The sequence below is a fragment of the Anser cygnoides genome, chromosome 4 (genome assembly GCF_040182565.1).
Source record: "Anser cygnoides isolate HZ-2024a breed goose chromosome 4, Taihu_goose_T2T_genome, whole genome shotgun sequence".
Taxonomy (NCBI): Eukaryota; Metazoa; Chordata; class Aves; order Anseriformes; family Anatidae; genus Anser; species Anser cygnoides.
Window position 1 is genome coordinate 75,196,375 of NC_089876.1, and position 12,888 is coordinate 75,209,262.

At 37.9% G+C, this 12,888-nt stretch overlaps 1 protein-coding gene across 9 annotated transcripts in view; it reads right to left on the reverse strand.

Moving 5' to 3' along the window:
• TBCK (TBC1 domain containing kinase) overlaps positions 1 to 12,888 on the reverse strand; it is a 108,030-nt gene that overhangs the window by 11,891 nt on the left and 83,251 nt on the right. For all 9 annotated transcript variants that reach the window (XM_048066436.2, XM_048066432.2, XM_048066437.2 and 6 more), the window contains 2 exons: positions 6,263 to 6,438; positions 1,537 to 1,696 (listed from right to left, as the gene is read on the reverse strand). In XM_048066436.2, coding sequence (XP_047922393.2) covers positions 1,537 to 1,696; positions 6,263 to 6,438 — 336 coding nt within the window. The remainder of the gene's footprint in view (positions 1 to 1,536; positions 1,697 to 6,262; positions 6,439 to 12,888) is intronic.

Here is a 12,888-nt window from a genome sequence, read left to right on the forward strand (position 1 = left end):
ACTGAAACTATTTATTTGATGTGCTGTACAGTCTGTTTTATACCACCTCTGCTACTGTTTAAAAAATATGATACATATTGACTTGCGGAAAACGGACTCCACAATCAGTAAGATAGTAAAGTAGGTATGTTTATTCAGTGCTGGCAGCACGAGGGGTACTCCTGCCAAAGTCGTGCGTGCCTGACGTGGCAACCTGCCTTGGTTATATGCAGTAAAGAGTTACATATGCATGAAGTTTCACAATACGCATAACCTATACATATTCATATTCATAACCTGTCCCTGCTTCATATTAAAATTAGTTCCAAGGAGTCATTTCCATAAACTCCTCCCATCTGCGCTTGCGCAGTGTATTCTGGTGGTGGTCTTTGGGGGTCATGGGCATGAAGATTGATGACTCTTCCTCGTCACCGCTAGCTGACCTCTTGTCTTTGCACAGACTCAGTTGCTCCTTGGCTCTTGTCCATCTGCAGGACCAGTTTCTACCAGTTTCCTAAGATAGGCTCACTCTCTTATTAGGAGACTGACCTTGGTAAGGGGCCCAAGGCTTCTTGCTTTAGTTAATTTGCACAATGCACCATAGTTAGCAAAGACACTAAGTAGCATCCTCGTTCAATGCCGTCAGCGCTCCGTCTCTACTTGATAAGATTCTCCTAACTCCCTCTCTCAATATCACTAGTTCATTTTCTAAATGATGAAACATAGGTTAATGAAAGAAATTTCTCATGATACTTACAACTCCCTATATGCATAAAAAACACAACAAAACTTTTGTTATGCAGATGAGTTCTTGCCTTCTGAGTAAATAAGCTTAAGAGACTGTGGTGAACTAAAGGTATACTGAACCCAAAAGCACACCTTTGCAGAAAAATATGTTCACTTCACCGGAGACAAAGAATAGCAACAGAAATAATTCTATTTATTATTCTGCTGGTTCACAACACCATTAAAAATTTATAGAAATGAGCAGGTAAATCCCAATATCCTCCACCATCTAGTCAAAGTATCATATGGAAGATCGCTGTATGAACCATTCTTCTCTTAATTGAGTAGAATTACCTAAGCTAAATGATTCTATAAAATTAATCAATATGCTATTTCTTACTTGGAGAATATGAACTGTATCTTATTTCCTTTGGAGTTCACATGCAACATGCATGTTGCTCCCTACTTACCTTGTATATGCTTAATAACACTGCAAAAAGTAAATGTTAAACCCAAGTCACTTTTGAAAAACAGATCTTACTGATGCGCGTTAGAAGTGATGTCACTTTCATAACATTCCAACATAAAGATTTTAAAGGTGAAAAAATGCTACATAATTCACTTCAAAATGTTAACTTTCTCAGATGTTGACCACTGTAAATATCTCTGTCTAGAAGCAGAACCTATCACCCCCCCTGCCCCAAATCCTGTGGTGATATCCAGTTACTAACGCCGAAATTATCCAGACTATAGTATTTATGATTACTGTACGCATTAATTCCTGTGATGTATTTCTAAATATAAACATATATATTATAGCAACAGACTTACAGCAGCTGTGTTCTTCACTGCATTTCCTACGATCACCACAACTCTTCCTTTAAAGCTCTGGAGCGTGGCAGTTGCTGGGCACTGGATGAGATCTCCTTCCGCAGTAAATGCTGATGCAAATGGGACATTGATGCTACCAGAAATGTGGCCACGGTTAAAGCTTAGGAAGAACGGTTAAGGACATCTGAAAGGCAGAGAAATGCGTGGCACGCGCACAGCTGTAGGATGAACCTGCTCTTCATCCTGGCTGATGTGATACAACAATGCTGGTCTTTTGTCTTGGTATATTTTGACAAACCTCTATTACTACTTACACAGACACAAAACAATTTCTGACATTACACAGAAAAATGGAGAGAATCAAGAGTTTGTTTCATAAAAGATACAGCATGGCACTACAGGAACTGATCTGTTAAATGCAACGGTACTAAGGACCCAGTATTTACAGTATGCACATTTCTGGGGGTTTTACTTCAAACCAGCTGCTCTAGTCCTATCACAGGAACCAAATATCAGTGAGCAGCTGGAGCATCCTTTCCAAAGGAGTTTTATGCAAATTTACTTAAAATGAGAACCATTACTAAATGGGGATTATTGGGAAATTTTCTTAAACTTCCTGCCAACTCCTCGCAAGCCCCCTATGATTCTGATCCAAAGAGAATCATTTATATTTACCTGCAATCCCAATACCAGTGAGTATGTATTGGGTCTTACGCAGAAAATAGTTAATACATGAATGCCAGCAATGCTGAGATGTAGTTAAATTGTGCTTTACTCTCAGAGGGTGATCGTTCAGTGAGATTTTCTGAACAAGTAATGAATGTGAAAGTCTCCTCAATAAAAATTCAGCTGGATCACTACTACTTAGCTTTTACTGAATTTCCAAAAAGTGTCAAGACCTTAACAAACCTCTGAATTACTTTTATAGACTGTATGCACATTCATGGAATACTTCCTACCCCAACAGTAAATAAGAAAAGCTTTGAAGAGCTGGGAAACTGCAAGCTTCTGTGAAAATATACACAATGTCAAATATCCAGATTAGTCACCCTTTATTACCATACTTGCAGAAAGCTACTAGATTTGATTATAAATCCTAGAATTCCTGTTTTTAAAGGAGCAGCCTTAAATGGAGGTAAGATTTAGCTGACTTAGCTTAATACTAATATTCATTTCTAGTGATTTCTGTAAGTCTCAGCTTTATGTTCATCATTACTATCATGTGGGAAAAAACACAGCTCTGTTAAAACATCTGAAACAACAAAGACAATCACATACCATCCATTAATATTATCAGTTTATTACTGTTTGGTAAGGGAAAATTATGACATCCCTTCCTTCACCATTTCGGGGGTGCAGATGTACATCCCTCCCCACCCTTAATTTATAACTGCATCATTCTGATAGCTACTAACCAGGGTAAAAGGTCTGAAATGACATTTATTTACACAGAATGTGACTGTGGATATACTTAGCAGCTTATGCTCATGCCACTGAGTGTGCCTAAATGCTCAGAGAAACTTAACTTCTTTTTTTTAAAAAAAAAAAAAAGAAATACATTTGCCAACATTATCACCTAACTTGATAGGTCCAAACTGTAGTTGTCATTCATGTTCTCCTTAATCTTAAGTGACCATCTTAAACATTCTGCTACTAACTAACAAAAAGACCGAGATTTTGTGTTACAGACTTAGAGACCATAAAGTATGTCACTACAACTTTCATAGCAGGAACGAAAAGGTGACAGTATTTCTGTTAACATACTTAATAAAATGAGGCTTAGACAGAACTGCTGGCCAGAAACACTGCTTTGAGCATATTACCTTTTCATTAGAAAGTCTTCTGTTACAAAGCTGTCCACGGGGAAAAAGGGTCACTAGCTGTTGGTCTTGTAATATGAGCTTCATTATAAAACAATGCCGTAGCTTTCAAGTTCATCCTAATATAAAATATGAATCATGTTTGATACTTATTGAAAGTTCTCTCATGCTTTTTTCAAATCACACTGAAACCGAAGTGGAAGAGGGAAGTTTAGCATGACAGGCATAGATATTGAAAAAGATAAACAACAAAACATGAGAAGTGATCATATTTTTGAAATGGCTCAAAGTGGTCTGTCACGTTTGAAAACAACTACCACAGCAAAATACACCCTGTCTGATCCTGTTGCACAGTTTGTTGATAGTTTCTGAAGACAAAAGACTGTTTCTGTACTGCAAGAATAAGACAGTGAACACATTATTCCTATGGTTTCCTATGTATATTCAGAATTGATGCCAGTTTAATAGTATTCTATACACTGTAAGTTTCTTCTACAACTGACATAAAAAATAAATCATTTGTGGGGTAATTTTACTACCGACCAGGCTGATGTTTCTAAAATGACATTCCCAACCTCCTAACACCTGGAAGATTCAAGTCAACCCAATACTTAAAAGGCAGGTTACAAGCAGAAGGAAGTAGGTCTTTCTGCACTGAATCACACCTTACTCTATCACCACAGACTCCAACCATGCTGAAACAACAGCGGCAGTGATTAAAATGTGCTGTTTGAACTACAGAGATTTTCTCTCTCCAGCATGCCTCCTCATTCACGAAATATAAAGTGAAAGACTGATTAAAGTTTTGTAATACGAAAAATTACCTCACAAAACCACTTCACAGCAGTCAAATGATTTTCAAATAATTGAAATTTTGAATCTACTCCACATGAATAGAATAGGATTAGTACAACAGTAGAGTAAAACCTATTATCAAGCTATTAGGAAGGCTACAGAAACACTTAAACAAGCACCCTGCCTTTGATCTTGATTGTAATACAAATAAATCCATTACTGTACACAGATAATAGTCTTTCGGTACAATGATTATAGTCTAGGCATTTTATATTACTTGCTTTCCACCTGCTTTCTCCTTGATGATTTCTAGTAAGCAGCTTAAATAATTAACACCACAATGATGCATGTTGTAATAAAAACATTATTTAACTCAGAAGTATCAAAGCTTTTTATACAGTAGCAATAACCTTTCAGAACTTTTAATTCCAGGGCTTTCTCTTTTAAACTTTTTTTCTCTTGATAGAGAAATGATGTCTTGGAACACAGACTCAAAAAGAACAAAAAGCCAGGAGAATCACATTTTCAACAGGCTAATTCCGGGAGAAAAATAGGCCACAGAAGTCTAGAAAATAGTCAGACTAATGACATTCTACTTAATTGGAAACCTTAACTAATGAATGAAATAATTACATGCAAACAAACAAACAAAAAAAAAAACAACTTTTTTTTTGTATTCCTTTGACCACTTTGTTTTATCTATGCAGCAGACCACATTACAGGTTCAAGTATGGCTTACAATAAAGTTGTAACTCCCTGAAAATAAGAGTTTTTATCTAGAATAATCAAGTTATACTACTCTCTTTATTATGTAAATAATATATTTACACCTATTTACACAGTAAAAATTGTATTTAAGTTTTTACTATATATTTTAGCCCAAATATTTGGCATTGATTCACCATTAGAGGGAAATAATATGATCCATCTAAGAACTTCAACAGTAACCATACTTTTCCTTTTAGAAAGTATGGAAGCTTATAACTCTTGGACATTCACTTCATTGTCTAGTATTTATTCTTTTCTCATACACATGCAGTCTGTTATCAGACACAGGAAAGTTTTTTCCCAGTGGCTGAATCTGTCACTGGAGATCTTTAATAAGCCAGACATCAGTAATATGAATGGTCCTCCTTTTTTTGGAAGCAGAAGTTGGACTAAGACTCCTGATTCTTTTATTATTTTTCTACTGAGAACTGTTCGATCCTTACAAATTACAGTTTGTTACACAGCAAACTAAGACTACACCTCCTGGCAAAAGCAACAATCTACATCACCTTTACTATTATGAAAGGAGCAGTACTTAAAAATGATATAAACAATAACAAGTATATTCTCAATACTCCCATAGAACATTGAGAGTTACCTTAATTAAAAACATGTAATTGTTCCCACTTTTAGATGGATGTTGATGAACATGTGTGTTCCTGGCAAAACACATCTGCTAAGAAGGAATCCCCCTTCCAAAAAACAAGTGAACCCAGCCCCTTAACTATGCCAATACAGAAAAACAATTAAAAAATCCCTCCACACGCAAAGTACTATGTATTTGAAAAAGAACAGAAGAGTACGGTGTAGACAGGGTAGCAATCCTGATATAAATACAGCTTCAAGATATGTTTAAGCTTGTTATAAGCAAACTAGATGACAAGTTAGGACAGTCATTGGACTATACTACCTGACAGTAGTGAGAAGGCACTCAGTAGAGAACTGACTTTCCACTGAGCTCATGTGCTTTGCCAGTCCCTATCAACTCTTCTCCACTTCCCTTCCACTAACTTGGAAAGTCTCCCACACTTCCAAAATATTGGTCATGTTCAGTGAGGAAGGTCTGCTAACAACACCTATCAGCACCTTTATACCTATTGGTACAAAGTGGCTTCATTACAACCACAGCCTCAAGTATGAAGGTAAAAATACATCCGTACTCTTCTCTACAAACCAGGACTCCCCACGACAAAAAAAAAATCAGCCTTCAGTCCTTCCACTGTACCTGGACACATTCCTTCCCATTTTTTTTACCATTCCAATATTACACTGCCTGCAGACAAAGAGAAGGTAATTGATGCAAGCATGATTTGGCAAGACCAGCACTTGGATTTGAAGGATACTCTTCACTGTTACGAATGTCCACCACCAGCAGCTTTGGTTTGCTAGGCTTTGTTTTCTTTACAGGTGTTTTGGAATGACTAGGTCCCGTCAATTCACACAGGTCAATCAGGTCTTCTGCTGAAATACGTGGTGACACCTCTGCTTTCAGGTCATCCAGCTTGATAGAATCCCTAGACTTTAAAAGGAGAAAAATAATATTAAAGGTGATATAATTAAAGACATAGCATTCTTTGAATCCCCTACTTATTTGACAACCTCAGAGTATAACAAGCCAGTTAGACAGAAACTCTGAAGTAATCAGAGTTGGACTATCCATACAGAAAAGCTCCAGAGCAGCGCAAAATGCCTATCCAAGAAATACAGCCCTATTTTCTTTTGAAGTAGTTTGAAAATAAAATTCTTCAATGATCAGTGCAAACTGTTTTGTGATTTGTTAATGCAAAATTCACCAAGGCTGAGGGGCTCAGAAAATTCACAGAACATTTCTCAGCATCGGAAGAAGTGATAGCCAAACTGGCTATGAAGCACCCTCTGAGAAGACAAGCTGAAATGGCTAAGGCTTAGAGAATGAAAGAAGGGTAGCACCTGGAGACTTGGCACAGAAACTGCAGGAACGTCACTGTAAGCTACAGAACTATCTAAGCATTAGGTGCAACCTTCAGCCCAAAGACCAGACCAAGATCAGGACACCAGAAATATTAAAAATAGTCCTATATAACCTTTCTTGATCCTTCTGTCTCCATGTCTTGGCAGACATGCAAAATGCCCTAAATCTTTCACTGTATATTTTCAAATACCATGGAATTTCCCCTGTTTAAAACATATAGAGTTACTTTTGAATAAAACCAAACTTGAAGAAACAACAAAACATCATAAAGCAAAAAATCTGTTCCTTTTTCTTTAGTAGGGTATCACACCCGGTAATATTCCAACAACTACTTTAATAATACTTAAATTGTTGTTCATAAGAGAACCTTCATTGTGAATTATCTCAGAAATATTCCTAAACAGTAACATTTCTGCAGTGCTTTCCTCAATTCATGTTCTTAAAAGCTCACACACTTCTAAACAAAGCAAAAAAAATATTATCCCCCTTATTTTTGTAAATAATAAAGAATGTAGATATCCTGTACTTTAATAACTGCCAACACATACAAAACTCTGAACCGCAACAGAAAAAATACATCTTGTGATGACCACGTTGTAAAGTGTTTGAAGAAACTTTTTGTCCTTCCTTCAGGTTGTTTTACATGCTGAAACTACGTGCCATTACAATTACACTTGCATCCAAAAGAACTAGAAGATCCTTCATTAACTCTTGAAAGTGCAAGTTTTGAAAACTTTCATACACTATGCAATTAAAAATACATCAGCATGCGCCATGGTGTTAAGGAGTTAATAAATTGCACTTATTTATAGTCTTCTGCAGGAAGATTTTATTTTCTGTTATCGCCATTGCCTCAATCTGAAAAATCACAGGTAAATTTTAAAGCAGCTTATTTTCATTATGCTTTAATCCAGCAGATACAGAGTTAACACGTTGGCTATGTATACAAAAAAACATTATGGAACTCAACTTACTCCGAGAGTTAGGTACATCAAAGATAGGCTTATAGAGCTTTGTCATCTTACAACACCACTGGTTTGTCTTGTGCAACTGTTAAAAGCTCCTATTGTGCAGAAGGTCAAACAGAGGCAAAAGCTGTTTATAACCAAGTCTACAGCTGTTCCCAGTGAGTTTTTCTGGCTTGTCAACAGACAGGAACAAACAGAATAGCTAGGATATGTTACAGGGAGCATCTTCTGAAAGACCTTCAGACTGTATTGTCTTATTCTTGAGGAAGACGACAAATGAAACAGTCAATCATTTCATCATAAAGATCTGTTCATACACTCCATAGTTGTTCAGAACATGAGCACAGGCATACAGACATCGACTATGGAAAACCAAAAAAAAAAAAAAAAGGACAGCCTCAAATATAATGTTACAGTCAGAAATTACAAATATAATGTTACTTTTGAGAATGAGTACATATAGCACAGTCAAAATATATTCTGGTATGACAGTACCAAATTTTCTCCTTTGAAAAAACAATTCCATGTCACCTAGTTTTAGATTGCTGCAGTCACACAGATTCAAGAAACTATGTATACATAAAAAATTTCAAGAGAAAAAGAGTAATGTGCTGAGGGAAACAGGCATTACTAATTAGCATTAGCTTAACTAACTTATTAGCTCTAGCTTTTTTTTTTTCTTCCAGTTCTAAACAATATTAATTTCACATTTAATCTGAGGACTATTCCAACTCTAGAGAAGAAGGCCGTGAACATACTAAGGAGAACACAGGCGTACACATTTTTCTGAGGTATGTCCCAGCAAAAGACTTCCTAGACGCTCCTTGTGCAGTTATAGACACCTTTACTGTAACACAGATTATCAAAATGTACTCAAAATTACAGACAGAATCTTTAGGTATGCTTCAGGGAATGTATCAGCCCACCAAACTGGCTTTTCTGTTGTACACAAACATATTTAAAACACAAGAACTTCCAAATTGCTAGTCTCAGCACCTAACGTCCTCCCAAGTTCAGGATAATAGAGGTCACAATGCTTTATAATCAGAAAGATGCTTGAGTTTCTAGATAACATATTATGTATTTCAACAGAACAGACCAACACCCAAGGGAGACCTGTTTCAACAAAAATACGAGTGTGACAGAGGACACAGCCGCCTCCCAGTTGCTGTAGAATCCCACCTGCCAGGGTACATCTGCACCTGAGCATCTGCATTTCCCCAGGAGGAGTCCATGAAAGAGAGCTGGATCAAAGGGGAGGAGGAAGAGGAACACAGTCAAACTCTTCTGACAAACTTCAGACTTGTCAAATGAATTCAACAGTCCATGTCTAGAAAAGTCGCATCAGACAAGTTTTCAACACCCAAGAAAGTTAGCAATGTAGAAAAGTAGTGATTACATAAATACACATTTGTCTGATGACTTCATTTGTCACTTCATTTGTCTGATGACTAAAGCTAGTGACATCACTACACCCTCCTCAAGCAACAGCTTCTGCTTCAAGAGGGCATTTGTGGAGCAATACCAAGGAAGGAAAGTAAGGAAGTCCACTGCAAAAAGAATTCAAGCCTTGAAGGGGAAACTGATGGTTGCTGGTAACAACAAACACTCAGCCACGTCAGGAGTTATATAAGCAGATTATGCCAGTGAAGTTGGCTGTTATGACCTGAATTGGGTCTTCTGGAGAAACATTTACACTGTAATGGACCCTAACTACACAACCACTTCCTACTTTAATTTATTCAATTCTCATTCCACATATAGGATGAATACCTCAGGAAATAATAAGTTTATGAAGAAAGCATGAAGTCTATGAAGTCTACAACAGAAAGCAAAATTGTCAAAAAAAACTCCCTTATGATAACACAAAAACATTTTCCCCCTGTTTACAAAGTGTGAAGTCACAAGAAGGGTTCTACAGGCAGACACTATCTGTACTGTGAAAAAGTTTTTAATAACTAGGACAAGCTTTTTTTTTTTTTTTTCTCCCATTAACTGGGTCATAAGTACGGAGAAACATTCAACTGTGAACCTTACAACTGTCTTTGTCATAATTTTAGTTATAATTTTGCCTTTTTTTTTCCTCCTGATCTAGGGTGTCCAGTTCTGCCTATACGGTCTATTTTGTGTTACAATATCTCTATATAAGTTTTGCGCAAAGCTCTAGCCTAAAGCTCCTTGACAGACTTCTGGGAAAGAGAACTGCTGAATCAATTCTCTCCAGTAACAGCTGTTTTATCAAACTAATTTATTTCCTTGAAATTGCAAAGTGAAATACATGCATGCACGCACTTATAAGATCATACTTCCTAATTATATTTAAAAATATGACTTCATCTGAGGTATCTTGTAACAACTCTATTTCATATCAGACACTTTCCCTACCTTCCTGTCAGTCAGCTCAAGCTAAACAAGGCTAACACCACGGTGTCACGTGACGCCACAACCTCCCTGGGCAACTCTTTCCAACGCCTGACTACCCTTTCTGAGAGGAAATGTCTCCTAATTTCTAACCTAAACCTCCCCTGGCCATTCCCTCTCGTCCTATCACTAGTTACTTGTGAGAAGAGGCCGACCCCCAGCTCCCCACACCTTCCTTTCAGGCAGTTGTAGAGAGCAATGAGGCCTCCCCCGAGCCTCCTCTTCTTCAGACTAAACAACCCCAGTTCCCTCAGCCGCTCCTCACAGGATTTGTGTTCCAGGCCCCTCACCAGTTTTGTAGCCTTGTCTGGACACGCTCCAGGGCCTCGATGTCCTTCTTGTGCTGAAGGGCCCAAAGCTGAACACAGCACTCAAGGTGTGGCCTCAGGAGAGAAGAGTACAAGGGGACGATCACCTCCCTGCTCCTGCTGGCTACATTATTCCTGATACAAGCCAGGATGCCCTTGGCCTTCTCGGCCACCTGGGCACGCTGCCAGCTCATGTTCAGGCAAGCATTGATCAGCACCCCCAGAGCCTTTTCCTCTGCACAGCTTTCGAGCCACTCTCCCCTGAGCCCATAGTGCTGCATGGCCTCCTCACACCTCCTCGTCATACCACCATCCTGCTATGTACACCTGCAGTTTGGCACTGGACTTGAGGCTGTCTCAGCCCCTAACCACCCAAACTTTGTGGATTCTTCTGAACTTTTCGCACCTTCCCTGCTCTTCTCCACATCAGTGTTCAAGCTGTGGCCTACCTTACCTCAGGGATTACCCTCTTTGCTTTAGCCCAGCCAAACATTTAAGAGGAGGTGCAAGAGAAGGTGGCTGACACAGAGACTTACTTCAGCATATCTTACCTTTGGGGGTGAATCTTACTTTAGACTAGTCAGGTATACGAAGCTGTTCCTCAGAGAAGACCAGCATGATACAGGGAAAAGAGCACTTCAACCAAAGTTTGAGAGATCTCGTTGTCTCCCAGAAGTTTCCCTGACAACACCCTAAGTACTTGCAAAGTAAAGAATTTACTCTTCTCACCTCATTAATTTTTAAATAGGCCTGGGAATTGCTAAGCCATGTGCACTTACTGCTCTTAATAACAAGAAATAGGCATTATGAATTTTTTTTTTTTTTTTTTAATATTAGAACTAAAGCTGCTTACACATTCTCAAATTAGAAGTCAAGCTTCAAAAAGATTAAAGCACTCCAGGACATGTGGCTGGTGCAATCATAGCTCCTATCTATTTTTCCATTAGCCTGTAATCTCTTACAGACATTTCACCCTTGCTATTAAATGAAGATACACACTTTGGAGAAAATAAGCAAGTATCTTTAGTTCTGCTGAACTTGAACTTAACAGTCCCATCTGATAAACACAGGAGCTATAAAGCAACTTTTTATCCATGGAAAGGATAGCTTTATCTAAATAGAAGCAGGGCTCCTGCGCTTTTGTCTTTGAAGTTGGCATAGCTTGCTGCAACAAATCTAATACAGAAGGAACTTCAGCCTGAAAGTCAGTATGATTAAAATCTGGGGTTCAAGCAAAATATTCTTTTCATAGTTCCCAAGTTCTTCATAAGGAAACATTCTTCATGGACAATGTCATTGCATGTTTCTGGAACGTAACATTTTGCTTCTGAAATCAGTGTATGCATGTACAACTGGGAATAAGTAGTAAATAACGTTTTCAAACCAGCTTAGAAGAAAAGTTTTAAAAGGTATCTGAAGAACTGATGGAACAAAACCAGACGAATGCGGATTCACACAGCAACCACAAACAGATGCAACTCTGAATCAAACATCACATCAGTCTGTAGCAAAGGTGTTGCTTTTGTGCTTGGTTTTAAGTATCAGTAATGGAAGAAGGCTTAGGTAATGTTAAAGTGATTTCCATGTAAACATAATATTCAAGGTCATGGTCCTAAAGAAGCTTGGGGGCAAACATATTCGTATAGAGTAACACTATTTTATATAAATCAGAACATAGCAGTCAGATGAAAACAGGTAGAAAGAAGAGGGAGAATAAGCAAGAATTGGACACTTCAGGATATATCCATAGCCACCTTGCCAGGCAGGCAGGCAAAGTTGTCACTCCAGTTTAAAATCAAAAGCAGTGTTCATGACAGAAAAAGACAGTTTTCAGGAAGCATCTGAAAACAAGATCAAGGAAGAACACTATGGATTTTAGTCACATAATTTAAAAGGTTTTATGAAACCAGTCATGGCTAGCGTGTTTCTACTTAGCATTTTCCATGCAAATGTTTTTCTTTACATCCTTTGTAATTGAGTAGATGAAGGCAGTACTTAATCCCCTAGGATCTCTGTCCTTTGCACGTTTATTTTTGTTTGTTTGTTTTCAAACAAACAGACTGAGTCCCATTGCTCCCTTGAATTCTGATGGCCCGATAGCAAAAACTATTTTACTCCTGCACCCAGTGAGAAAGAATAATGCATGGAGCCACCGTTACTGGCAGAAAGAGGCCTATACAGTCAGGGAAATATTATAACAACAACAATAATAATAAAAACCAAAAAGGTTTGATTTTCCACTCCCTCAGCCCCGCAACCAATGCCATTTTTATGATCATTATTAGCAAGGAGTCCTGATTTTCAGTCAGGACTACTTACAA